The following is a 24,534-nucleotide window of genomic DNA, read 5'->3' on the forward strand; positions in this document are numbered from 1 at the left end:
GAGTGCCAGGGAGAAACCTCGCCTGCGTAACTCCGGTCTGGACAGCATGTACGCGGGCCTATTCTTCGTGGAAACATCATCGTGTAAGTATTCAAAGCCTAGCTAATTCTGTACATGAATTGCCAGACAAGCAAGCTATTCGTCCCGCCGTCATTCCTCCGAAGAACACCGTTACCCCAAAAGAACCCAATCCTTATGCAGGAGAAAAATAGACCAGAATTCGCAGAAAGAGGGCGCCGTTTTTGTTTTCTTCAATCTTTCGTAGATGCATGGATAAATCAAGATTCGGGAGCCTGTCCCAGCTTCAGGTGGTTCCAGCAGTCTGCGCGGCATAACCCGGTTAGCAAGCAATCAATCAATGGGGAGCGTGTCGAGGGGACGATGAAAAGGTTCAACTCACTGTCGAAGCCGAGGTCGTCCTTGAAGTAGGCCTGCATGACATCCTCACCCCACGTGGTGCCCACCCCGGGCCCGCTGGCAACGGCCTTCTTGCCAATCGCCAGGCCGATCATGGGCTCGATGTGGTCAAGCTCCGAAAACGTGGGCTTGTGGGTTTGGCCTGTCAGCTTGGCCAGCATGAGCTGGTGCGCGTTGATGGCGGCGTAGTGGCCCATGTGCATCGCCGTGCCACAGCGCTTGATGCCCGACCAGAGCGCAATATCGCCGACGGCGAGATGGTCCTGCGCGTTGGGCACGTCGCCCGACAGCACCAAGTTCGGGTGCACCTTGACGTACCCTTCCGCGTCCTTGGCTGCGGAGGGGAGGTAGTCCGTCGACGGGACGCTGCGCGAGATGGCCGTGATGACCTGGGACGCGAGGAGCCTGGCGCCGTTGGTGAACTCGATCTCGTAGCGCGCGCGGCCGTTGTCGGCGGCGGCGTCGAGCCTGCGCGTCTCCTTAACGCGGTGGCTCATGAGGACCTCGACGCCGGCCTCGCGGGTGAGCTCGAGCGCCTTGTCCTTGCAATCGTCCGGCAGGTCCTCGGAGGAGAGGAGCTTGTCGCGAGAGTGGACGAGGGTGACCTTGGTCCGTGGCTCCGACAGCTTGAGCTCGGCAGCCATCTCGATGCCAACGGCGCCACCGCCAACGACAACGACGCCGTCAGGGGCGTCCTGGACTGAGCGGATTTGCTCCTCGGCCTCGAGGAGGAACTGTTTCCGCGTCAGGGACTTGGGCACGACGGGGAAGGCGCGGCGCAGGCCCGAGGCGGCGATGAGGAAGTCGTACGAGAAATCCCGGGGTTGCTGGGTGGCGTGGTCGAGAACGGTGGCCGTCTTGGTGGCCGTGTCGACCTTGGAGACAGAGCCTTGGACGAAGCGCACGTTGGGCCGCTTCAGCGCGGCGATGTCGTCAAACTTGACCCAGGACTTTGCCGCGTATTTGGCGTCGGCGAAGGCGAGCGGCGTGCCGATTATGTGGACTTTGGGTTCGTATGGTCAGCGGGTCTGTTCTGGTTGAACCAAAGCTGGGCTGCGGTCGCCTTACAGTATCCATCGCGCTCGTCGGCGAAGGTGATGTCGAGAGGGATGCTCTTGAAGTCCGGGTGGTGCTCGTAGGGGGTGTAAGCGAGACGAGGAGGCTTGCCGCTGCTCAGGTCAAGCAGGTTCAACGCCGCAGAGACGCCGCCATATGAAATTCCGACAATAAAGACCCTGACGGGTGGGATAGCGCCGGGAAGAGAGCCCATCTTGTCTTTGTCTGCCTTTTCTGGGCTGTTCTTGGTTGGAACGGGAAGGGTTTGCGTCTAAGGGAGGGGGCTAATCAGAAGAGGAAGAGGAAGAAGACGAAGAAGAAGAAGCACCGGTTGAAGCTGCTGGGCGCTGCTAGTGACCGGTTAGGGAGACGAAGGCAAGAAGAAGCGGACGAAGCGTGTGAGAATGCAGATGCGGCGGGGAACATTTGCGCAGTCGCCAGTAGACATAAAGATGGAGCCCGTCGGAGGCCGAGCGGAGGGCCTGCATCAGAACGGGATGGATCGCTCTGCGCGAGCAACGGAGAGACTGGCCAAGCAGGGATCCAGGCTCACCCCCCAGGTACTTGGCAACAGACAGAAAGGAGGGCAACGACGACGGCAACGACAGGGGCAGATTCAGCCGAGGGCTGGCTCGGAGAATGAGACACACTGCAGCCGAGACGGCAGGGCGGTTTGCTCGAATATCTGTTCACTACTAATGTGGAGGGGCTGTCCCGGTGAGAATTATTAGATGGTGGAGGACTTAGAGTTATCAGATCCGTCCAGAGCCATGCAAGCCACTCCCCTAGCTCGGGGTTCTTCAGGTACTGTCTCGCTAGGATCAAGCCATTGCCTGATACGGACAAGTAGAAAAAAGTTCGCGTTCGTCGGGTCTGAAGGATTCGATCTTATCTGTCTCGGGCTCCTTTGCGTCCCGTCTCCGAGCTGAGCTGGACTGGATGATGGATCGGCCGTTGAAGCTCACGTCGCCCATCAGTGGCCGGGACCTGGCTCCTTATTGTGACACCTCATGTACACTACCCAGAGTTGGTCGGTTTCTTTGACAAATTCGACACGAAGTGGGTGTATGAGTGGGCGACCCGGCGTGTGGGCGCTGGAGGGGCAGCATCCAGGAATGCGCCATTTTCTCCAGCAGTTGCCGTCGCGCCGTTTGACTGAAATTTGCGACCCGGGTGTACAAGTACGTGGAGTATACGGAGAAAAGAGTGACGAAGTGTGAATAACAAGTTCGTGCAGATCCACAGGAAAAGGAACAAGGATTCCGTACCTTTCGTACCCGCTCTAGTAGAGAGAACGAGCCTTACTAAATGCGGAAGGAGCACGCCCCCCCTCCCCCCACCCCCACCCCCCCTCCCCCCAGCTCCGCCAAGACAAATTATCTGATCCGAACCCGCAAGCTCAGCCTCCGTCATCTTGACTACCTGAAATGAGCCTCCCACTATCTCTCCGGGTTGTAATGAGTACTGCGCACATGACGAGATGTCGACAAGTGTTCCTTTCCTTGACTGGCTGACTGCAACCGAAACACGGCAACTCCTTCCGGATCAGAGTGTCTGTCATTATGCCCGACCAAGATCCAAGAGCGATTTCGGCCGACCAGGCCCCTAAAAGGATGTCTCGGAAGTGCCAGAGCAGCAACAGACGACGGGCATCGTGAAACCCAATTTTAGCCCCTTCTTGACCAATCATCACTTGCGAAAGCTGACCGTCTATCCAGCGATTCCAGGCCTTCTTCACCATTTTTTAACCTGTCGTTCTACGCCGAAACAACGTGAGTTGACGTCAGACTCTCTGTTTTGGGCAGCATCGCTGCCGCGGCGGCCGGCGCGCCCTTCCCCATCATGAGAGTTCTCTTTGACAACATGAATGGCGCGACATGCTCCGAGGGTGTTAGTGACGCGGGCGCCTACCAGGACGCTGAAGCCAATGAATTGCTCAGGCTCTGGTACGTCGGCTTCATAACCTCATTTCTCGTCACAGCCTGCCATCGGTTTTATCAGGTATGTGTCGTTGGCAGACATGCTTGTTTGGCCCATCCCCCCCCGCGTGCTTGATTGCGTCCATCGCCTGTGGCGGTTATGTCCAGAATAGACAGGGACTATATCTGATGACACGGCGAAGGCTTCGTCAATTATATTGGAGACTCTATCCCATGTTGCTGTGGTTCAGGCCTTGAGTGCAAGGCCCCGCTTGGAGTTGGAATTCTCGTAGCACGTAACGATAGCCTGGAAAGAGGGTACCAAGGAAGACGCCGCTACTGTTTCCCAGCCCGGATTGTTGTACTTCATTGCCTACTCCGCAAACACCCTCGCGCACTGGCAAGGTAGCACAGCCATCGCAGCCTCTGTAGCCGGAACGGATAATGGCACTTCTGTAGGCGATATGCATACGGTTATATTCCTCATCATTGATAGTATGTTCACAAAGGCTGTGAAGGCTGCGCACCTGTGCTAATCGCTCCTAGCTTGTGTCATGTTTGGCAAAATTGTACCCCTATTGCCTCTATTCGGCTCGGCGTCTACTGCATCCCACAAGCTTCGAGCCGATATCGATTCGCAATCCAATATCGACTCCGTGGCCAAAGAGTAAAGATATACCCTGAAGCATCGCTTCGAGTGGTTAAGCCGCGCGGCGTGGCCTTGGCCTACACATCTTGGCCCGACGTAGATGTGCTCAAGAACGTCTCTCATGTGCCCTTGTGGAAAGTACGCCGCTATGGTTGGCCTCTCCGGAAATGATAAATCGACGATTGCCGGCCTGCAACAAGAATTGCTTATTCCAAAGAAGGCACTATCCTCGTTGATAGCCACGATATCCGTACCCTGAACGTGAAAAACGTTCGCGGTTACGCCACCCTCGTCCGGCAGAAGCCATCCCTTCTCGCCCGTCCCAAACATGGACTCAAACAGGCTGTCGGCGACGGCGACAAGTTCGTCAGCGGCGGGCAGAAGCAGCGCGTTACTCTGTGGCGAGCTCTCATCCGTAACCCCAAGATTCTTATCCTTGACGAGGTCATTGCCTCGTTGGACTCTATCAGATAATAACGGATCCAGATGGCTATCGGGAGTGTCCCAAGGACATAACCTTAATCTCTTTTGCGTATTGACTCTCCACGATCATAAGAGCAGACAGCATCATTCCCATGAACGCCGTGGACTTCATCAAGGAAGGAACTCATGCTGACCTGATCGTACGTAACGGAACTAACGCCAATCTGGTGAACTTGCGAGACATCCACGTCGTCAAAGAGGGTGAGCTACCCTCTCGCACCAGCACCGCCGCCGAGTCCTCAGCCCCCTCAATCAGCATCGAGAAGCATGGTGGTGACCCAGTGGATCTCGCCCAGGCCACCAAGGCGGACAGATGATAATGAATCCTAGAAACCTTCGACATCCAAGAAGAGTAAGGAAAACAAACAGCAGTCTGCGGCGGAAGAACCCCAGGATGGCGACCTCCCAGATCTTCAACCTTTTAGACCTCGATAAGTCCGAGAGCGGCAAGGAGAACAGAGGTCCGTCCGGGGACAAGGACAGGGAGGGACCTTGAGACCCTCACCGAGTCCAAGCCCCACCCCTCCCCGGGCCGAGGCGGCGTGTCTGTTTCTTTGATGGGCGTATCGTTCTCCTACCCCACTCTCCCCGGAGGTCTTGATTCTCGACAACATATTCCTCGCCATCCAGGCAGGCCAGTTCTGCGGCCTCGTCGGGCCCTCGGACGCCTGGAAATCCACCATCATGGCCCTCGTCCAACGCATGTACACACGGGGCGCCGACATCCCCGGGCTCTTCACCACCAGCTTCCGTGACGACATAGCCGTCGTGCCGTAGGGCAACGCCCACTTTGACGGCAGCGTGTGCTTCAACGTCGGCTTCAGCGCGATGCAACAAATGCTCGGTCACCGACGACGCCGCGTTCCCGCGTCGGCTGTCCCCACGACTTCTGGGCGCCTGGTCCCCCTGATAAAAGCAATGTAATGCGAAATCTTCGGGGACCAGTGGCGGGTAGAGAAATGAAGTTCACCCACGGAGGCGCAAAATCAATACTGGTCCAATTCGTCTTGCAGAGAAGAAAGCCAATACATGATTCGATCTGTTATGCAGTCCGATGTCCGCCCGTGTCATCTCACTCTCAGACGTGCCATCTGTTCGCCCGAGCATTCAAGCTCGGCCCACTGATGCAGTCCCAACAGCCTCATGCATGATGCCGGGGCGAACTGAACCTCTCGCGGTCGGGGTCTCGGAGGGCTCGACTTTTCCGCCGCCGTAGTGGTCGAGCTTTGGGATTGGCTCTCTGACCATCATTCAGGGGCCGTCTCCGCACGTTTTGGGTCGCTTCACTCCGTGACCTAGACCATCTGCCGTCACACATAATACTGTGGCTTCGATCTTTTGAGGAATCAATGGGTTTCAAAGTGACATGATGGACAGCACTCATAAGATGCGAGAAATCGGTCGAGGTAGGCGTAGATGATGTGCTAATGGATGGTATGCTATACGACATGCCAAGGTCACCACAGCGGATGGGAGGAAAGGGAGGGTAAGAAAGAGATGTGGAGAAGGCGATTGAACATGCGATCTAAGGAAACCACTTTAAAACCCACGAAGCTAATTTCCATGCAACGTTCTCGCAAGCCTACATGTCTCGGTGAGTTCCCAAGCCGCGCGGGAGTTTCTTCCGTGATCGGTCAAGGGCCGCGCCTGACCCTGTCCTGTGATCCCGCGCGATAACGTGACTGCGTTTCTTCGTCATAAACCCCTGCTTCGGAGGGAAACCGATATCCGTGTGAAAACCCATTCCAAAAGTGCTAAACCGTGCATAGCAGACCGAAACGCCGTGAACATTCTGATACTAGACCATCAGAAGGTTGGGAAGCTTAAGCCATCTCGAAGCCGCCGAACGTGTTCTCGCCGGAGTAGGTAATGTAGAGGAAACTGAAAGGGAGAATGTTAGCACAACCGAATCGGAAGGACATTGAGAAGCTTGGTAACATACCCGTCCTCGTCCTTGTGCTCCTCGTAGATGCTGCTCATCAGAGCAGCGGTAGGCGGCAATACCTCATCGACGAAGATGAAGATGGCCTTCTCCGGGGAGAGCTTAATGCGCTTGCGGATGACGTAGACGAACTGACCGACCGTCAAGTCCGCGGGGACGAGATACTTCTTCTTGTCGATAGTAGCGATGTCAGACTTCTCGACCTTCTCGCAGATAACCTGTAATGTGAGAAACTTGGTTAGCTTCAGGCCCTTGATGATAGATATGGAGACCGGCGGTGACGGTCGGGGAACGTGGGGCGCCGCCGATAAGGCGCGAAGCTGACGAATGCAGCGCAGCGACAGCCACCAGACGGTGAAGCTCCCAACGAACCACGACGAGATAAACGAGGCACAGATAGGAAAGCAAGTAGGCATACAGGAATACGGTCAGAGTACTTCTGGCGGATGCGCTCAGCCTCGGCCTTGCGCTTCTCGAAGGGGTGCTCGTCCTTGAACTTGGATCGCATGATGACGGTTTGTGAGTGGACGATGGGAAAGCGGGTTGTGGTTCTGTAGATGGTCGGAGTTGGGTGACGGTCAAGATATAGATGGCGAGATGTCCGTCGACAGTGGTGATTCCTTGTGCCGGAGTATGTAGAAGGGAGAGTTTAGATGACGAGGGGCTCGTTTGCGAAGGCAGAAGAAGGACGGATAGGTTGCCGCCTGCTTTGGGGTGCCTTGGGGTCGGACACGGGGACGGGGAATGGGCGGTCACTGACTGAAGGTGTGTCTGGGTGGCTCAGGCGCGCCAGGCAGGCGGGTGGTTGGCTGGCTTGCGTACCCAGAAAGGCCAGGAAGCTAGGTAGGTACCTCACGGTGCGCTGCGGCTGGGAGAGTACTTTGCCGGAACTGAGGCGACAACATGACTAAGCCGGTCATAGTGCGGAATCCCATGTCCGCCCCCTCCTCTCTCTTCCCCTTCCCCTCCTTATCCTCAACCTCACTTGCCGACCTTATCCTTATCGGATTATCGGAGCGGGGCAAGACACCGATATCATCCCAGCTAGCCCAACCAGGCCGGTGCAGGCGCAGGTGACCAACGACGCAGCCACTTGACACAGCCTGGCAGTCTGTCACGCCTTCTGGCTCCGGCCTTGAGTCACAGGAGGCCCTGGCACACTGGCTCTTTGCGCTGCATTTCTCAACTGAAATTGCTGAAGAGACTCACGGGATCACGAGGCATGCAACCTCCTGATACGTGCACGCAATCGCTTTTGTCTGTGCTTCAGAAGATTGTTAAACTGCTTGATGTGCATTGTCAGCTCTGGTCGAGATGCTACAATGCCTTATCCGCCATCCTCGCCTTGACGTCATTTATCACCTGTAAGAGGTGGGTAATCCTGATGGACACTCGGGGAGTATAGTGTGTGACATTGATTGACCACGGGGACTCAGTGGCCTAATCGACCCAGCTTACATAAGGTGCTCCATTCTGGGCCTTCGATAACCGTCCTTGGGATACCTGTACTTTGAGGGTGAATGTAAGATTGACCCAAGATCCCGGATACAGACTCTGTTCTACCCATGGTCTTGTTAAAACCTAGATACGAGGTAAAAAGGCACTGAAAACATTGCAGAGCAGACAAGATGAGTAGTTGGAACAAAAATAATTTGACGATAGGGCTTTGGTCACTAACGAGGAGCTGTGGAGGTTACTTTGCCCGGAAGAGTGGCAAGGCCAAGTATGCATGCAACTGGTCAGAGAAGCTGGTCAAGGATCGCCATGTGGTTCATTCGACCTCCTTTTCCGTCATTTATATTGTTTCAAAGATCTATTGTTCTGGTATTCACACCACCGTACCTTCCTAGGTAGTATGAAGAGGTGAGTGGCATTACAGGGCTGGGCGAGCAAAGACAAAGTACAGATTCTGGGGCCGCACTTCAGGCACAACAGCGACCACAGGTACAGGGGCATGGCAACACAGCGTCTCCGGCGTTCGGCGGCAATGCACGACTCGCCCCCACCTCCCAACCGGACGGTCTAGCTCTGCACCCGCCGCTTCCGCGGCAGGGGGCTCCGCCCATTGAACGTGGAACGATTTCGGAATTTACTTTTACAGCTGGCCTGACTGGCTCGAACGACATCTAGTCAGTCCACGACTGCCTGCCTCCTAGTGGTCTTATGCTTCTCGCATGAGAAGGATCGTCCGATTTTCTGGCTACTAACCAAGTCACTCATTTTGCCCTTTATTGTTCCTTTATAGTTAGTACTTATATCAATTGCCCACCATGTCTTTCTCAAGGCGTACGCACAGATTGCTCGCACAACTCAGCAGCTCCCGGACCAGGATCGCCATCACCAACCAGCAGCAGCTGCAATTGGGTCGCAGACTCGTCTCATCCTCCTCAACGTCTCAATTCAAGAGCCACTCGTCCGGCGCATTTCTCATTGGAGCAATTGGCCTTGCCGCTGCAGCACCTCTCGCCTACAAGATGGTACTGCAGTTCCTACTTACCGATGCCAGCGCCCTCGCTAGCATACTTGCATCCCCGCTAAGCTTTTCAGAATGCTAACAACTCTTGCCCGATCAAGGCTGTCCAGGAACCGTTCCAACTCGACCCTCCAACCCTGGCCGAGCGCGATGCCCTGACCAAGCAGGACGCCGAGATCACCGCCGACTCACCCATGCGCTTGCGCATGGAGAAGTTCATCAAGGAGCAGCAGCAGATCATCGTCAAGGAGCTCGAGAAGGTTGATGGGGGAAAGTTCCGCAGAGATGAATGGAGTCGTAAGGAGGGTGGCGGCGGCATCACCTGCGTGCTCCAGGATGGCAACGTCTTCGAGAAGGGCGGCGTTGGTGTGTCCGTTGTCTACGGCACGCTCCCCAAGCCCGCCATTGCCAAAATGCGCGTGAACCACAAGAACCTCGACGCCAACGTCGACTCCTTGCCCTTCTTCGCCGCCGGCCTCAGCATGGTCCTGCACCCCAAAAATCCCATGGCCCCGACTGTCCACCTCAACTACCGCTATTTCGAGACATCGAACCCTGACGGCACCCCGCAGGCCTGGTGGTTCGGCGGCGGCAGCGACTTGACCCCATCCTACCTGTTCGATGAGGACGCTGTGCATTTCCACAAGACGCTCAAGGAGACGTGTGACGCGCACGACAAGAGCTACTACCCGCGCTTCAAGAAGTGGTGCGACGAGTACTTCTATAACAAGCACCGTGGCGAGTGCCGCGGCATCGGCGGCATCTTCTTCGACGACCTCGATGAGACCGAGAAAGACCGCGAGAATACCTTCGCCTTTATCCAGGACTGCCTCAAGTCTTTCCTGCCGGGCTACCTCCCCATCCTTGAGAAGCGCAAGGACATGCCATTCAACGAGGCGGAGAAGGACTGGCAGCAGATCCGCCGCGGCAAGTATGTCGAGTTCAACCTGGTCCACGACCGCGGTACTGCCTTCGGTCTCAATACTCCTGGCTCACGGGTCGAGAGTATACTGATGAGCTTGCCCCTGACGGCGAGCTGGAAGTACATGCACGAGCCTGAGCCCAAGAGCCGAGAGCAGCGTCTGGTGGATGTGCTCAAGGCCCCTAAGGAGTGGGTATAGAGCGAACCCAGACAATAGGGCCAGGGGAATACCTGATATGTAGCAGCGGATCGAGCGATATTGGCTGTACTATGATGCCCTTTTTGCGGCGAACATAATGCGATTAGACAAAAGCCTTGAGGTGGCAAAACTCACAAAGAGCCCCCCCTTTCTTTCTTCCTATTCACCCTTTGTTTTATTTTAGCTTAGTCGATTTGTGCACTGAAGATGCTCTGTTGAGACTCGAGGCATGACCATTATCTCGTGAACCAGTTCAAGGATGAGGCTTCATTGACAAATGTCTTTTGGAATCTCCTCCAAACTTCTAATAGCCGGCAACAAAAAGTACAGGATAGGACGTCGTCTCATCGAGGTACATCCGAGTCCAGTCATTACCATAAGCTCGTAGTCGATTCCATCGACCCCACGCGCATGAACTTCAAACCAACCTCCTCGTTACACACTACCTACAAACCATTGAGCAAACCGCCAGGACGATCAGGATGTCATTATCACAAACACCACCGCCCCCAGCTTGTCTCCCCACGCCCCGAGTCATCATCACAAACCTCATCAACTCCCTCACATCGGCCTCTCTTCCGCCATCGTCGCCAAACACAGCCACAACAGACGGCGCGCAAAACCCGCTCTGGTCGCTGCCGCAGTCCCACCGCTCACTCCTCGTCACCCTCCACGTCCTCTTTCCATCACTAGTGCTCCCAGCGCTGGACCTACTGGACCGCAACCTCGTCACGCGCGTGGTGCCGGAATCGGCTTCGCACAGCGCGGGCGGGCGCGAGGGGGATGACCCCGCCGACCCCGCACCCGCCCACGACGCCGGCGCCGCCGATACACAAGGGTCCTCACCACCCCTCCCTTCTCAAAACTCTCCGCATCCCGAAAAGGTGCTCCGATCGTCTTCGGCGGCATTTCACCTCGTCCGCTCCGTGGCTTCAACAATGACCCGCCGAAGCTACGCGGTTGCGACGCCGGCTTCGGCTTCAACGACGTACCTCGTCCGGCTCGACGCCTGGAATTGCACGTGCGCCAACTTTGCCTTCGAAGCGTTTCCTGCTAGCGCTGCTACAGCGGGAGAGGTCCTCGAGGATGAGATTAAGGGCGCCGATGTGGACGATGACTCCGATGAGGGTGGAATGGGTGGCTGGCAGTTTGGAGGGCTAAGTCTGGATGGGATAAATAGCGGCGACGTACCGTGCTGCAAGCACTTGCTTGCTTGTCTGCTATCTGAGCAGTGGGGGGGTGTGCTGGGAAAATATGTCACGGAGAAGAGAGTTAGTAGGGAGGAGATGGCGGGGTTGGTTGCCGAGACTTAGCGTGATCACAAGAGCAACGAAAAAGGGATAACAGCTCAGTATCATCAGCCAAAACATACTGTCATTGTACAAGGCATACTCTTTTCTTGCGAATATGTCCATCCCCCCTGGCCTGGCCTCCTGGACGCCGAGATATTATGACATGCCCATGCCCTAATGTCTATCGCGGGTATTGGTTTCCGCGTGAGTGTTGTGTGTTCCCCCAATGCGCTACGTCACATAGTCTTCTATTTCTTCTTCTCCTTGGCCTCCTTGTCCTTGTCAGAGGTCTCCTTGTTCTCGTTGTTGACACCGTTCGCCTTCTCATCCTTCTTCTCGTCCTTGCCGTTCGCCTCATCCTTCTTGGCCTCCTTCTCTTCTGCCTGTTGCCGGTTCTGAATCTTGTTCTCAATAAGGTCGTGGAAGGCTGTAATGGCGCGGATCAGACTGCTCAGGTAGATGGCCATGAGCTGGTCATTGGTCTTGATGCTCATGGCGTGGGAGAGCTCGCCGCCGCTCGATTTTCCATCGCCCTTTGGCGTAGAAAGGTTGGGCAAAAGGTTGAAAACGTCCTGAAGGTTGCCCAGGATGGCGTGGTTGACGGGCAACTGGCCCTCGAGGACCTTCTGGAGGTACGCGCCAATATCACGGAGACGGAGGTGCAGTCCCTGGAGGGACTGAAGCTGGTTTGTTATTCTCGTCGAAAGGGTTCCGACTGCAACGTCGCGAATGTCGCGGAGAAGATGCTCGACACCAATTTCCTCTGCCTCCTCTGCCTCGATGATCGACGGGGTATGGACGAAGGTTCGTGACGTGGTGGTGCCATCCTGCAGTTATCATGGTCAGCCCAAGACTCTGGTTGCGCAACAATATAGAACTCACATCCTTGATCTCCTCCACAGCGAAGTATGCATCCGTCGGTACACCCGCCTCCTTTGGCTGGACGTCGATAATGACTAGGAGAGGGTTGGGGTTGTAGCGCTTAAACAGCTCGTTGATCTCAAGATCGGACGCCCGCAGCTTGGGGCCGGAGTGGTACCAGCCGATCAGCTTTTCCCTTGCGTTGACCTTCTTGAACATGTCGTTCATTCCCTCGACATAGTTGTGGTCCAAGAACCATACTGAGGGGTCCTTGTCATCCTCCTCGAAGGGCACTGTAAGAGTCGATTAGCCTCGTAGAGACAGTCTGATTGTTCCCAAACCGGCAAGCGCGCATACCCGCGAAACTGTTGGATACCCGGACGTTGTTGCCGTCATTTGAACCCAGGAGGACGCCCACCACTCTCCGTTTGGATCCCTTGACTACTGCACGGTTGTAGTGGTCGACAACGGAAAGAAGCACGAGAGGGGCAACGGAGACATTCCGCTGGACGAGAGACAGAGTCTCTGCTGTGGTGGCAGGCATGATATGGGTGTTTTCGTAGCTTCGGGGGGTCGATTGAGTTCGGGTTCGTGAAGAGATGGAGGAGGGTCGGCGAGAGGGCGGTGGGTTTGGTTTGTAGTGGTGTTGCAAGGTTATGGTGGTGGTGGTGTCGTAACTGCTAAGGCTGCCTTCCGCCCAGCTTAGCTACGAATCGAGCTTAGGTGCAAGCAAAGCTCGAGCCTCGTAAGATCACGTGGTGCTCTTATAAGATAAGTCAGCATAGCAGAGCCACAATACGAATTCCCTCCGAAAGCAGGACAAATTCACCAGCCACATCTGACATTGCGCCACAGCGGCATAGAGTGCAAGAGATTCTCGAACCCTTAGTCATCGTTGAGTACTAGTACTAGGCATAGGTGCACTGAAGAGGCGCCCAAGGCTGCCAGTTGGAGGACCTGGCACGACTGAGCAAGGAGCCACCAGAGTTGACGCCGAACCTTACTTCCGTCTGGAACAACTGACAAGTGTTAGCCGAACACGAAGCCATTGAGGTGTTCGGAGGATTGCGGGTGACTGGGACCACCCTAAGAGACTCACATGTCGCCCCGAATGGCACCAAAAGCACCCCGAATTGTAGTGGGTGGTGGAAGCCAACCACAAAAGGCCTGACCCAGTGACCTCATCCCAAGAAGGCGTACTATCCGGTGCGCGCCGGGGGCATCTTTGAAGAGCCTCTAATGCTGTTCTTTATCCTGAAGCTGCCTAGGTACCTAGGTACTCGCGGCACAATCCACTGAAGTACGGATAGACGGTACGTATCCGCGCTGGACCTCGGCGGGGAGGAAACGGCGGGCGCCAACCAATGACGCCGCGAGCGCTGCAACGGAAGCCGCGACCAGTGGCACCAAGGCCGCGCTGTTACGCTGCGAAACAGCCGAACGAACGCCTGCCACATTGTTCCCCAGCAGGAAAAAGTCCAGCGGTCCCCCCAGCGCCCACATCTGTCCAATCACCAGGGCCCATGATGGCACCGGGGCCTCTCGGTGGCCTGTCACCTGCACTCAACAGGGCCACTTCTGCAGACAAGCAGACACTGACTGGGAGTCGGGTAGGTGAAAGCAACAAGCGCAAAGCTCGGGTACGTGGTACCTGGCACAACTGGAGACGGAACCTGGGCGACTTGGCCTGCCAGGACCTTGCAACGATTTCCAACCTCTTTCGCAATTATTTTTCCCGCAAGGCTTTAGTTCGCACTTGCTCCCCCAGTCTTTCCACCCTCTTAATCTCGACTTTGGAACTCCCTCCTCTCCCCTCTGCTTCCTTTTTCCCCCTGCTTCCTGCATCTCTTCGCCCCTCCCCTTCCCGTTAGCCTCGGTCCGGCCATAACCAACTCCTTCACAATCCGTCAAAATGAGCAGCCTCATTGAAGAAGCAGTCAAGAAGCTGACCAGCACGGTCGAGAGCCTCGAGTCCAGAATCAAGTCTCTGGAGGACCGCGCCGCCGGTGGTTCTGGCAAGCCCACCGCCGAGGAGGTTCGCATGATTCTCATTGGCCCCCCCGGTGCCGGTAAGCAGCTCCCATTGAGTGCCTTTTTTCACGTGCCGTTGCGTCGCCGTGATGAAGATGCTGGTGCTGATGTTCCCACCTAGGCAAGGGCACCCAAGCTCCCAAGATTAAGGAGAAGTTCAACTGCTGCCATTTGGTAAGTCAATTGGCCTAGTCTTGCTTGCTGTCGCGCTCCAGACCGTTTTTCTGACCGTGGATCACCACCAGGCCACTGGCGACATGCTGCGATCCCAAGTCGCCAAGAAGACTCCGCTCGGCCGGGAAGCCAAAAAGATCATGGACCAAGGCGGTCTCGTCAGCGATGACATCGTCATTGGCATGATCAAGGAGGAGTTGGAGAACAACAAGGAGTGCAAGGGAGGGTATGGCGCATCATTATCTCATCTCCGAGCCGGACGGACAATCCGAGGGCTTCCGGATACCCCACGGATGAAGGGCGTTTGCTAATCATCACAACCACAGTTTCATCCTCGACGGTTTCCCCCGCACCGTCCCCCAGGCCGAGGGTCTCGACGCCATGCTCAAGGCGCGCAACCAGAAGCTCCAGCACGCCGTCGAGCTGCAGATCGACGACTCTTTGCTCGTCGCCCGCATCACTGGCCGCCTGGTCCACCCTGCCAGCGGACGTAGCTACCACAGCACCTTCAACCCTCCCAAGAACTACATGAAGGACGACATTACCGGCGAGCCCCTCATCCAGCGCAGCGACGACAACGCCGAGGCCCTCAAGAAGCGTCTGGCCACGTACCACTCCCAGACCGCCCCCGTTGTTGGTTACTACAAGCAGACCGGCATCTGGAAGGGTATCGACGCGTCGCAAGAGCCCGGTCAGGTCTGGAAGAACATGCTTGATATCTTCGAGTCCCAGCGCAAGGGCGGCCACGCCTCCGGCATTCTCAGCCGCGTTACTGGAAAGAACTAGACGAGCGCGGGATCCTCAAGCCTCGCCTGATCCCTTGCGCGCGACGCCGCCGCTCGGTTGTCGCCGCCCAGCACGCAACTACTACGAAGAGACGAGATGGGTTGATTCGCAATGTTCTGTTTTTTGGCCTCCCTTGTGATGCATCATCGCTTTCGGAATCCACGGCCGGAAAAAGAAAGACGTGGATCGGAGGAACTCTTATGGAAATTTTTTTATGGATCATGAAACGGACTGGAAAGGGACTCATCCTCGTCACTCTCCGTCCCTGCTGCTTGAATCGAAGCAGAGCTGGCTTCATTTTAGGCGTTCGACGTGGCCACTTCTCGTATTCTCTCCCCCACCAAACCCGGTCAAGGACCAGTTGTATCGTGTAGAAACCCCCTCTTGCACGCTTGTATGTAAAAACATAGCTTTACTGTCTGTCTCACTAATTATCAAAACCGACGGGTTACAGTTGGATGGCCAATCACTTTCTACTTTGGGGTTCTTTTTCTGTTTTGTACGTGCAAATATCCGTGGCAGCGCGTTGTGAATGGGCTGGTACGCGTAAAGACACTCTGGCCGAAATCGGTCTTCGTCGGTGCTTGTGAGGCGAAAATAGTGGGGCCGGCGCTACCCCCACCCCTTCCCGACACCACGCCGGCCCCCATGACTTAGTCATCGCTCACCCGGGGATCTTCGGTTGCCTTCAACGGTCGCCGGTAACTGATGCGTCTATCCAGATTAGGCCCGTGACGTTAACTAGTCTGCTGCGGCACCCAAAAGGGTTCGCGAGGCCCATGAGATTAAATGACCCGAAGAACCGAAGAATATGTTGATGCTGAATTTATTCTATAACCCAAGTAAGGCTTGCAAACCTCCCGGACGCTATCAAGTTGGGTAGTAAAGACAAACAGATGAGGCAATACGGCGTGTAAGAAAGTAAGGAGAATAATAATGGCCACAAAAGGAGACCAAGAAGAACCCGCGAAGAAGAAGACCGCAATAAGACCGACACAAGCTGCCACGCAGTGCAATGCAATGTTTTACTACTTCCAGAATGCAGGCCAGCTAAAAGACTGTCTATTCCTCTTGTTTCTCGCCTAGAACAAGATTTAGGACAGGAATGAAGAAGGGTAGAGGGAAGAAGATGGGGAAAGGCCAGCATCACTGGTTTTTCCCATCCAAAGGATGGTCAGGTGAAAATAGGCTGGGGAAAAAATGCCGGAAATGTTGTAATGAGAAGTTGGGTATATGCAAAGGGGGTTGGGTTTGAGTCGTCATACGTTACACAGATGCTGAGTACAGCGCCAAGCAGATGGCGAGGGCGCTTCACTTCCTAGGAGTAGCTGCATTTTCCTCTCATCAGTCCCAAATATCTGCGAAGAGGCGTAAGAGAAGGTACGTACCGTTAACCATCTGCCTCTGCTTGCCCAACCAACTCTTGGGCGCCTCATTGCGTCTCTGCAGCACGACGTGGTTGCTCTGGATCCGACTAGTAAGGTCATACCAAGCCGTGGCGATGAGGGCGTTCTCGCGTTGGAGATTCTTGATAATCTGGTCGCTCGCGGCCTTCGTGCAGCCGTCAGCCTCTGTACCTCCCAAGCTCACGACACCACGACGATAACCAAAGGAAAATGAATAAAAGTCTCATGTATCATTGATGTCTCAACAGGTTGGGAACGTACCTTTTGCGCTGCGGCAGCCTCTCCGCCCTCGGCAGCCTTGAGCTTCCGCTGTAAGTCGTATTTGTCTTGCTCCGACTTCTCCAATTGCTAGAAAGAAATAACCGTCAGTCATATCCGCAGAATATCGTACGCATCATTAAGAGGTCGACTAAAACATTGGATCAATGCCTAGAAGATGAAGAAGGCACTCCCGGCTGCCTAAACACCCTATTCCACCATCTTTTTGGAGGTTCTTTTGAACCCCCCGACTGGACAGGGAGGTCGACGACGTGGGAATGATATGAGGGGACTTTTGTCCGAAACCTCGGGTTACTGTCGTACAAGATGGCCCCCATAGGAACAACGGGCATCTTGGCTGCGAGGACTTCGGGCTTTTCTGAAGTAAAAGACTTGCGGGGTTTACTCACCGATGTGCGCTCCTTGAGTCTGGCGCGGAGCTTCTCAACCTTGTCCTGGAGCTTCTGGACGACCTCAACAGGCTCGGCGCCGTCTTGCCGTGCCTCCCTGGCCTCGTCCAGGTCCTTACGCAACTTGTCCTTCTCAAGCAGGGCGTTAATGAATGAGGTGCGCTGCTCTTCAAGGTCAGTTGTAAGGTTCTTGAGCTGCTGGCGCGTCGCCTCAAGTTCCTCTCGGATGGATGCTGAGATGAGCTGGTCAGTGGACTTGAGTTCCTCGAGGGCTTCGACGCTGTCCTTCGCAACGGCGGAGAGGTCAGTTCTCGCGCTAAGGAGCTCGCGATCCTTGTCTGCCAGTTGCGCCCGAACCTCCTTGAGTCGTCTCTTTTCGCTTTCAAGTTCCTGCGTCTTCTGGGCGATCTGGATTCTCAGGTTGGCAAGCACTTGGCTGTAACAGTAGTCTTGCGTTAGCATTCCACCCAGACCTAATCGTATAGCTTCATCAACAATATCAACTAACTTTTCGCCGCTGCTTTCAATCAGAGCGCTGATTTGGGCCTCCGCAAGCTGGTGCTTCTCGAAGGTGTCGTTGTAAGTTCCCTGGATACGCTCTCGTTGTCTACGCTCCTCCTCAAGCTCTTGTCGAAGCCGGGCATTCTCTGAAGCGGAGCCCATACCGCTACGAAGCAGGTTGTTCTCGGCCTTTAGACGCGAGATTTCGAGTGCCGGGTTAGGAGCGACACTGTTGCCAGCACCCTCAAGCTCCTCCTCAAGACTGAAGCCTGCGGTCCCCGCATCGGGTGACAAAGCGACTTGTGGTCCGGAGTTGATCTGCTCCTGCAACTCGGCAATCCATCGTTCATCAGAGAGTCGCTGAGCGTCGAGAGTGGCCAGACGATCTCTCAACTGCTGAGCGTCATCGTGAAGAGCTCTCCTCTGAGCATCCAGCTCAACGTACTGCAGCTCATAATCTCGGAGCTTGGAGGCATACTGTTCATTGGTTTGCTCCAACGCCTGGTTCCTCTTGAGAACCTTCTCGTATTCGATGAGGTCGCGCTGCATCTGCTCCTTCTCATACAGCAGATTGTCCATCTCCTTGGATAATGTGGACTGCGCCTCGAGCTTCTGCTTGTACCGCTCCACCATGTTGGCCTTGCGAGAAAGCTCCTCGTTCTTGAAACGCAACTCCTTCACCTCGTCGTCAAGGGTCTCAAGCTTCTGGGCCTTGACCTTGAGCGCCGAGACCTCGCTCATCAGTCGCTCCTTGGTAATGCGATCGTCCTCGGCCTGTGCCTCTTGGTTGGCAATGAGCTCGTCCTGCTCACGCAGTTTGAGCTCCAGCGACCTGATAACCTCCTTGCCGGCACCGTCCTGAGCACTGTGAAACGCCTCTAGCTCCCTGCCCTTCCGTACCACCTCCTCCTTCAAGTCGTCGTAGCTTTCCTGAAGGTGGCCCAAGCGCGTTTCCATGTCTGCAAGAAGTTTTCCCTTTTTGTCCAGGTCGGACCGGAGGCGGATGTTGTCGGCTTCCATGGCAAGGTCTGCATTTTGGCTTTCGTGACCAACCTCCGAGGCCTCCTCCGGGTCCTGGGCCTCAGCCTCCTCCATCACCGCCTTCATGTCCTGAGTGACCCTTTGTAGCTGCATGAGAATCGTCATGTCTTTAATATCTTCGGTGATGCGCATAACGTATCGTTCGTTACTGCTGCCTAACATCGCAACGGCGAACAACACGGCGAGAAGCTGGGAGGCGCACTTTGTTAGCCTAACTGTCCTTTCACGTAGACGACGCTGGGTCTGGCCCAGATGTAAGCGTACCTTGCTGATGGCTTCGGGGCGTGCTTCTCTCGCGCTAGGACGAATGTCGGCGAGCTTGGCCTGCCCGACGAGGCCAGGGCACTCGCGGTAGACTAACTTGATGATGCCCCTGTAGACGTCGTAAAGCTCGCCCTCAGTAGGGTTGGAGTCGAAGGTGGGATCCAGGCGCTGGAGGACCTGTGACAGAAGGTGGCCATCGAGGAAATCTGATATTGAGTCGGCTTTCTTGTCGAGGGGAAATGTATTGGCCTGTGGTGATGCATTGGGTCAGCAGAAGTATTCTAGCAGCTACGCAGTTTGGAGCCTGGATCGAGCACAATGGAGAGTGGGAAATTAGGGGCGCCGTCTATAAGGGAAGCTTGACTTACCCATTGGACCAGCGCGGCCTGCGCGCTCTCCGAGTACGGCATGATGCCCCCGTCTACTGGATCTTGACGTTCGTCGTCCTTCGCGGTCGTGTTCGTCGTGAATCGTGTGTCAGTCGTGGTTCCTAGGCTAAGATGTCTAAGGGGGGTAGGTTTGGTGGTTGTATGGGGAGCAGCACGTGGGAAAATGAAATGGTCTCTCCCCCGGTTCCACTATGTTCGGCGTAGAATCGTGGTTCGTGGATGTTGAAAGTCAAAGCGGCAGTGGAATTGTGGTTCCAGTGGCCTGGCAAGTTCGCATCGCGGCAGATATAGTGTACCTAGTGTAGGATCAAGGAAGGGGAGGAGGGATGTTATTAACGTTCAGGTCAGAGTCTAGCAGAAAACCATTTCCGTAGGTCAAGGCTCGAGGGTACCTACTTGCCCAAGACAGGCACATTGTTCACGTTGCTGCATTTTCTCCGTTGTATCCACACTTGACCTTGCACGACGTACATAGTAGCTTCATCCGGCTTTCTCCCAATTATCCATTGACAGCAGGCAGCTAAGCAGCTTTGTCTTAGTGAGAGTGGCGTGCAACTACCACCCGCCACGGACGTATGGTGCGTTGCAGTCCTCTGGCAACATGCCTGCCTACCTTAGTATGTACATGCTGGATGCCATTTAGGGGCACCTCTGGCACCCCAAGCCCGAAACTCGAAGTGACGCGAAGCGGATCGGAAATCTAGGGTGAGACAGTGGGGCGCCTGCTCATCTCCAACCTGGTCCTAGCCCTTCAAGCGGCCGGCCACTGACGGCACTTCGTTTCCCTCCCGCTCTCTCTTGCCGGCCGATCGACTCTCGAGTCACTGGCAGCCCCATTCAATCCCGACGGCGAATATGCCTAGTGTAGGTACCATAAAGGACCCAGATATGAGCTGCAAAGACTTGACAGTCGAAGTGTTTTGACTTTTGTGTAATGACTTATTCACCCTCAAGGGCTTTTCTCGGCGGCAGAAAGGACAAAAAAGGAAAAGCAAAGCCGTTAACCCAGCATCAATCGAAAGCGTACATTTGTCAATCGATCAAAACGAAACGAAAAAAATACCAATCAAAGACTGAACATAGCCACTATTCTCCTACCAGATAGAACAGCTATCTGGGCTGAATTTAAGACAATCTTGACAGCAACACTTGGTCAAACTTAGTTGTTCAAGGTTGCAATTCCAATGTTCCATCAGGGTTCTCTGAACCCCATGTCGATGGCTTCGTGCCTGTTCAATGATCCCACCGAAGCTGAAAGATAGAGAGTCTCTTGGCCTTTACTTTGTAGGCGGTGACTCTCTTGCCGGTTGAGATAGCAGAAATACTGCGCCTTCCTCCCGCAGTACGCTCTGACTCGTCCGTGCGATGACCATGGGCTGTTCTGCCCAGTGCATTAAGCATGACCCAGGCCATGGAAACACCGGCTTTCGTCCTGTTGTGACCACATGGCATTATCGTACCTGAGGTCGTCCTGTTGTACTACACTTATGTAAGTGCCTGCAGAGAGCATTACCCAAGACAACGCCTCATCCTGTGTTTTTGATGTCGGCGCTGTCTAGTGCTTCTGTTTTCGTCAATAAAATCAATCGAAACCCCCGGGCTAGCGGTGGAGAAGAAACGGAGGCGAGCAGACTCAAAATCCGCTTTTGATCTGCGTACCTGCTTTCCGCTCACGATGCCACTCTCCACTCCTTATCAGGCATTTCGCCTTTGGATTGGTCCAACTACGTACACGGGAAACCCGAATGCCCTCCTACCAGATCCGGATATGTCACCGATGTCACGCCCTTGTGGTTAACAGCCACATTCAGCACTAACCTTTACGTTTGCGACCCCTCGATCATACGGATACAACCTCATGACATCCAATGTCAGACAGCAAGTCTTCGTAATCGAAGAGGGGCAATCGCAGGTCCAATCGCCCAGGTAAGCTCCAGTCACGAAGTAAATATATGCTTGAATAACGAATAGTGGTTATTGTTTGGCATGCAGCGTTAAGAAGAGCATGACCACACGCGGCCTAAGCCTTTTCGCGGCTCTACATATGAAGATGCCCGAAGACACTGTTGAACTGTTGCAAACTCCTGACTCCGTAGCGGTAAACTCTCTATAACGGAAATGGGGTGAAATAAGTGCCTCCTTGCTTGTCCCTGTCGCGACTGCCGGGGAAAGGGAGGCGGATATCATTATCCTCGTGACCTAATCCAGCCAGAGTCCTTTTCACACATTTTTGTATCTTTCTTCGCCGTATGATTTACGAGAATGATGTCGCAGGTTTTGCGGATAGATTTGGGGGTATCCGTTTCGATTAACGATGCGCTGTTTACGAGCCGGTGACGGTGTGGTCCTCATCGATTACGAGTCCTTCGCTGAAAGACTGGACGGACTCGAGGACCTTGACAGGTGTGACGCAAGCGAAACCCCTGACATTACGTTAGCTTCTGTGACGCGGCGCCTGTGTCGCATGGCAATACTTGCTCACCTGATCAGAGAATAGGTGTGAGTGATTTGACCGCCAGCGTCGATGATGGACTGCTTGGCCTTTGCAATGATCTCATCGCTGATTGAGTCGGACTGGGCCCAGATGATGACAGACTTCATCTGGTCGACGGCCAGTACGCCGGGGACGACGGCAAGAGCGGCGACAAGAAATGCGGAGGGTCTCATGTTGACGGCTTGAGAGATTCGGAGGCTGTCAGGTAGAGCGAGTTTGAAATATGGGTTGCTGTCGCAAACTTTGGGTGCGACAGGAAGGCAGCGGTTATCGGCGGCGGTGCGTCGGAGTGATTGAGTATCGATCAAATGTTGAGAATGAGCGAAAGGGCGGGATGCGTTAGAGAAAGAAAGCTGGATGTAGACGAAAGCACCTAGGGGTCGTGTGTGGGGGGGTTGCGGGTATTAATCGTTCGTTGCTGGAGAATATGGATGGATGGCGAGGGGTGCAAGGAGCAAGTTCAGGTCAGACAGCGACAGACCATGGGGCCTTGATAGGTATCCTATTTGGTCGCCTGTTGTCATAGGCTTGTCGCTTAAGGCACCGAGTCACAGCGCAGCTCTATACTTCGGACTGGTGATGCCCCCCGAAAGCATGGTCGTCCCAGCATTTGGTCCAATAAGTGGCCGGCCTGGGTTCCAGCCAGCACCTATCAGGGTACGGGTAGGTAGTGCAGTGGCGCTAGCAAACTTCATGAACATGTGCCGACCAGGTATTTCCGGCAGCGTTTACGCACAACAGTTGCCTCTTCGCGTTAATAACAGTCTTGGGGCAGCTTCACAATTGGGACTGCACAACAGAAGGTTACACATTGCTGCTCCCTCTGCGTGCCGTTCTTTCGTCCCATCAGATTTAAGCCCTCCTTGTCTGGAACGACCCACTGGATTAGGCCACATTTCGTCCCGGTCTGGTGTAGCTCCCCCAAACGAGCACTCGTCATCGGCGGTTGCGCCGTTTCATTGTGTTCATCAACCAAGTATTGTGTTGAACCCGATGGTGCAACCACCCAGGTAGTCTTCGACAGCGCTATCAGCCGTTTTGTCCTGTGCTCCTGCATGTTTCGCTGCTAAGCCGGCTACAAACGAGCGAATATGGTGACATTGACGTAGCTGGACGGGTGAACGACGTCAAAATGGTTGATTTTATGCCATCGCCCGACTCATTTGCATACAAGGCACATCCCGCCTCAGATGCAACTGGTGACGGAAGGCACAGGGTCCATCTTGGCAGCCGACCACTAGAACGGTTTGGCAAAACAATCTCAAACAACACCCTACAGAAAATATTGATCCTATCACTGCTGCTGTTGCTAAGCAAGTCGTACTATTCTTCACAGGATAACCTGTTGTTTACTGGAGTGGCCGCAGAGGAGGTGCAGGCCCCGGCTCGTCTAGGCCATCTCGCTTTGTATTCTCATCCTCTTCATGCGTGTGCATGTGATCCTCAACGCCGGTTCATTAACCCCAAATGTCATCCCACCCCCGAGCCGTCAAAGAAACAGTGTTGGTGTAATTAATGTAGACTCCCGATGCCCGTACATCGTCGCAAAGGATCCAATGACTATCCGAGACCTCTATCCCTTCGCACTGCCTGCCATGCTGTCGTTCTCGCCCCAGATGTCCTTAGTTTCTTGTTCCACAGCTCGCATCGCAACAGCAACGTCCTCAAGTTTCGCAACAACGTCAAGAACGCCTTGATTTACCCGTTGGAAATACCGGTCGTTGGCCTCCCGCCTCTTACGTGCCAGCAGAATGTCTACCTCGGTCTCTTGCTCAAGCTTAGCCCCGAGGCGTTCGGTTCCCCCACTACTGCCCGGACGGCCACTACTGCTTCCTGTACTGCGTGGACCCTCATTGCTGTCTGGTGCCACACCCGTCTCTCCCAGAACCGCGCCCGTGAGATTGCGAACTTCCTCCCCGGCTGCTGACATAGTTGAACGCTGGCCCGTCATCTCGATGGCCTCGTCCGCCTCACTTCGAGCCCAAGCCTGTGCCAGAGCAATCTGAGCTGCTCTCAGCTCCTCCAGTTTGCGGTCGTGGTCCGGACCAAAGACGTGAGTTCCGCCTGACGCAGACAGTTCCACCTCCTCGAGCGTCGCTTGCATCTCCGCCCACAATGCATCGGTTCTGTCAGCGCTCCTGGTGCTCTCGGCCGTCTTGATATTCCGGGTAGGACGAGCAACGGACGGCGTTACCACCGAGCCAGTGTGAAAAGATCCGTTACGTTGCATGTTCAAGGGTGGCTGAGGTAAAGGTGAGATGCCTGCGGACGATGTCGCTGGCGCTCCCGGCGCAAGAATGCCTGGTAGCGAGGCATGAGAGGCGGCGGGAGATGGATGAAGGAAGAGGGATGGCGGAGGGTCGCGCTGCTTTCCTTTGCTCTTGGCCGATTGAGACATACCTACATGTTGTGTGTCATCGTGAAAATTCCTCAGGATTGACTTGGCATCTGAGACAGCGTCTCTCGAAGCTGACGCTGACGGCATATGGTTGGATTGGACGCTTGAGATCAAGTTGTGGACCTGGGGGTTTACCCCTGGCGGAGCTTGGAGAGAGGGACGTGGGGTC

General features: G+C 55.0%; 11 protein-coding genes across 11 annotated transcripts; 5 read left to right on the plus strand and 6 right to left on the minus strand.

The window, feature by feature from the left end:
* Positions 1–13: 13 nt before the first annotated feature.
* On the minus strand, positions 14–1,687 carry LY79DRAFT_624742 (uncharacterized protein; the record flags this gene model as incomplete). The annotated part of the gene is made up of 3 exons (XM_060562087.1): positions 14–322; positions 401–1,420; positions 1,486–1,687. The coding sequence occupies 3 exons, from the start codon at positions 1,685–1,687 to the stop codon at positions 279–281; spliced, it is 1,266 nt and encodes a 421-aa protein (XP_060418427.1). The 3' UTR covers positions 14–278.
* A 1,628-nt stretch (positions 1,688–3,315) lies between these two features.
* LY79DRAFT_666488 (uncharacterized protein) lies at positions 3,316–4,841 on the plus strand (the record flags this gene model as incomplete). The annotated part of the gene is made up of 5 exons (XM_060563232.1): positions 3,316–3,474; positions 3,743–3,887; positions 3,939–4,059; positions 4,281–4,496; positions 4,598–4,841. The coding sequence occupies 5 exons, from the start codon at positions 3,316–3,318 to the stop codon at positions 4,839–4,841; spliced, it is 885 nt and encodes a 294-aa protein (XP_060418428.1).
* Positions 4,842–4,918: 77 nt separating this feature from the next.
* Positions 4,919–5,301, plus strand: LY79DRAFT_666489 (uncharacterized protein; the record flags this gene model as incomplete). Its single annotated transcript, XM_060563233.1, has 2 exons — positions 4,919–4,985; positions 5,159–5,301. The coding sequence occupies 2 exons, from the start codon at positions 4,919–4,921 to the stop codon at positions 5,299–5,301; spliced, it is 210 nt and encodes a 69-aa protein (XP_060418429.1).
* A 1,046-nt stretch (positions 5,302–6,347) lies between these two features.
* On the minus strand, positions 6,348–6,974 carry LY79DRAFT_587253 (microtubule associated protein 1A/1B; the record flags this gene model as incomplete). The annotated part of the gene is made up of 3 exons (XM_060560749.1): positions 6,348–6,405; positions 6,467–6,684; positions 6,885–6,974. 3 exons carry the CDS (start codon positions 6,972–6,974, stop codon positions 6,348–6,350), a joined length of 366 nt encoding a protein of 121 aa, XP_060418430.1.
* A 1,762-nt stretch (positions 6,975–8,736) lies between these two features.
* Positions 8,737–10,060, plus strand: LY79DRAFT_587254 (coproporphyrinogen III oxidase; the record flags this gene model as incomplete). The annotated part of the gene is made up of 2 exons (XM_060560750.1): positions 8,737–8,943; positions 9,041–10,060. The coding sequence occupies 2 exons, from the start codon at positions 8,737–8,739 to the stop codon at positions 10,058–10,060; spliced, it is 1,227 nt and encodes a 408-aa protein (XP_060418431.1).
* A 482-nt stretch (positions 10,061–10,542) lies between these two features.
* On the plus strand, positions 10,543–11,373 carry LY79DRAFT_666492 (uncharacterized protein; the record flags this gene model as incomplete). The annotated part of the gene is made up of 1 exon (XM_060563234.1): positions 10,543–11,373. One exon carries the CDS (start codon positions 10,543–10,545, stop codon positions 11,371–11,373), a length of 831 nt encoding a protein of 276 aa, XP_060418432.1.
* A 113-nt stretch (positions 11,374–11,486) lies between these two features.
* Positions 11,487–12,941, minus strand: LY79DRAFT_351765 (26S proteasome regulatory subunit rpn-8). The gene is made up of 3 exons (XM_060552651.1): positions 12,571–12,941; positions 12,235–12,506; positions 11,487–12,179 (listed from the first exon to the last, which is right to left on the minus strand). The coding sequence occupies exons 1-3, from the start codon at positions 12,755–12,757 to the stop codon at positions 11,601–11,603; spliced, it is 1,038 nt and encodes a 345-aa protein (XP_060418433.1). The 5' UTR covers positions 12,758–12,941; the 3' UTR covers positions 11,487–11,600.
* A 1,184-nt stretch (positions 12,942–14,125) lies between these two features.
* On the plus strand, positions 14,126–15,204 carry LY79DRAFT_666494 (adenylate kinase; the record flags this gene model as incomplete). Its single annotated transcript, XM_060563235.1, has 4 exons — positions 14,126–14,282; positions 14,366–14,418; positions 14,490–14,644; positions 14,745–15,204. The coding sequence occupies 4 exons, from the start codon at positions 14,126–14,128 to the stop codon at positions 15,202–15,204; spliced, it is 825 nt and encodes a 274-aa protein (XP_060418434.1).
* A 1,580-nt stretch (positions 15,205–16,784) lies between these two features.
* On the minus strand, positions 16,785–19,863 carry LY79DRAFT_352555 (uncharacterized protein). The gene is made up of 4 exons (XM_060552653.1): positions 19,453–19,863; positions 19,085–19,333; positions 17,787–19,009; positions 16,785–17,714 (listed from the first exon to the last, which is right to left on the minus strand). Exons 1-4 carry the CDS (start codon positions 19,492–19,494, stop codon positions 17,033–17,035), a joined length of 2,196 nt encoding a protein of 731 aa, XP_060418435.1. The 5' UTR covers positions 19,495–19,863; the 3' UTR covers positions 16,785–17,032.
* A 1,933-nt stretch (positions 19,864–21,796) lies between these two features.
* On the minus strand, positions 21,797–22,140 carry LY79DRAFT_666496 (uncharacterized protein; the record flags this gene model as incomplete). Its single annotated transcript, XM_060563236.1, has 2 exons — positions 21,797–21,896; positions 21,956–22,140. The coding sequence occupies 2 exons, from the start codon at positions 22,138–22,140 to the stop codon at positions 21,797–21,799; spliced, it is 285 nt and encodes a 94-aa protein (XP_060418436.1).
* Positions 22,141–23,540: 1,400 nt separating this feature from the next.
* LY79DRAFT_507314 (uncharacterized protein) lies at positions 23,541–24,452 on the minus strand (the record flags this gene model as incomplete). The annotated part of the gene is made up of 1 exon (XM_060553819.1): positions 23,541–24,452. The coding sequence occupies one exon, from the start codon at positions 24,450–24,452 to the stop codon at positions 23,541–23,543; it is 912 nt and encodes a 303-aa protein (XP_060418437.1).
* Between the last annotated feature and the right edge of the window lie 82 nt (positions 24,453–24,534).

The sequence above is a fragment of the Colletotrichum navitas genome (assembly GCF_030913465.1).
Source record: "Colletotrichum navitas strain CBS 125086 chromosome Unknown LY79scaffold_7, whole genome shotgun sequence".
Lineage (NCBI taxonomy): Eukaryota > Fungi > Ascomycota > Sordariomycetes > Glomerellales > Glomerellaceae > Colletotrichum > Colletotrichum navitas.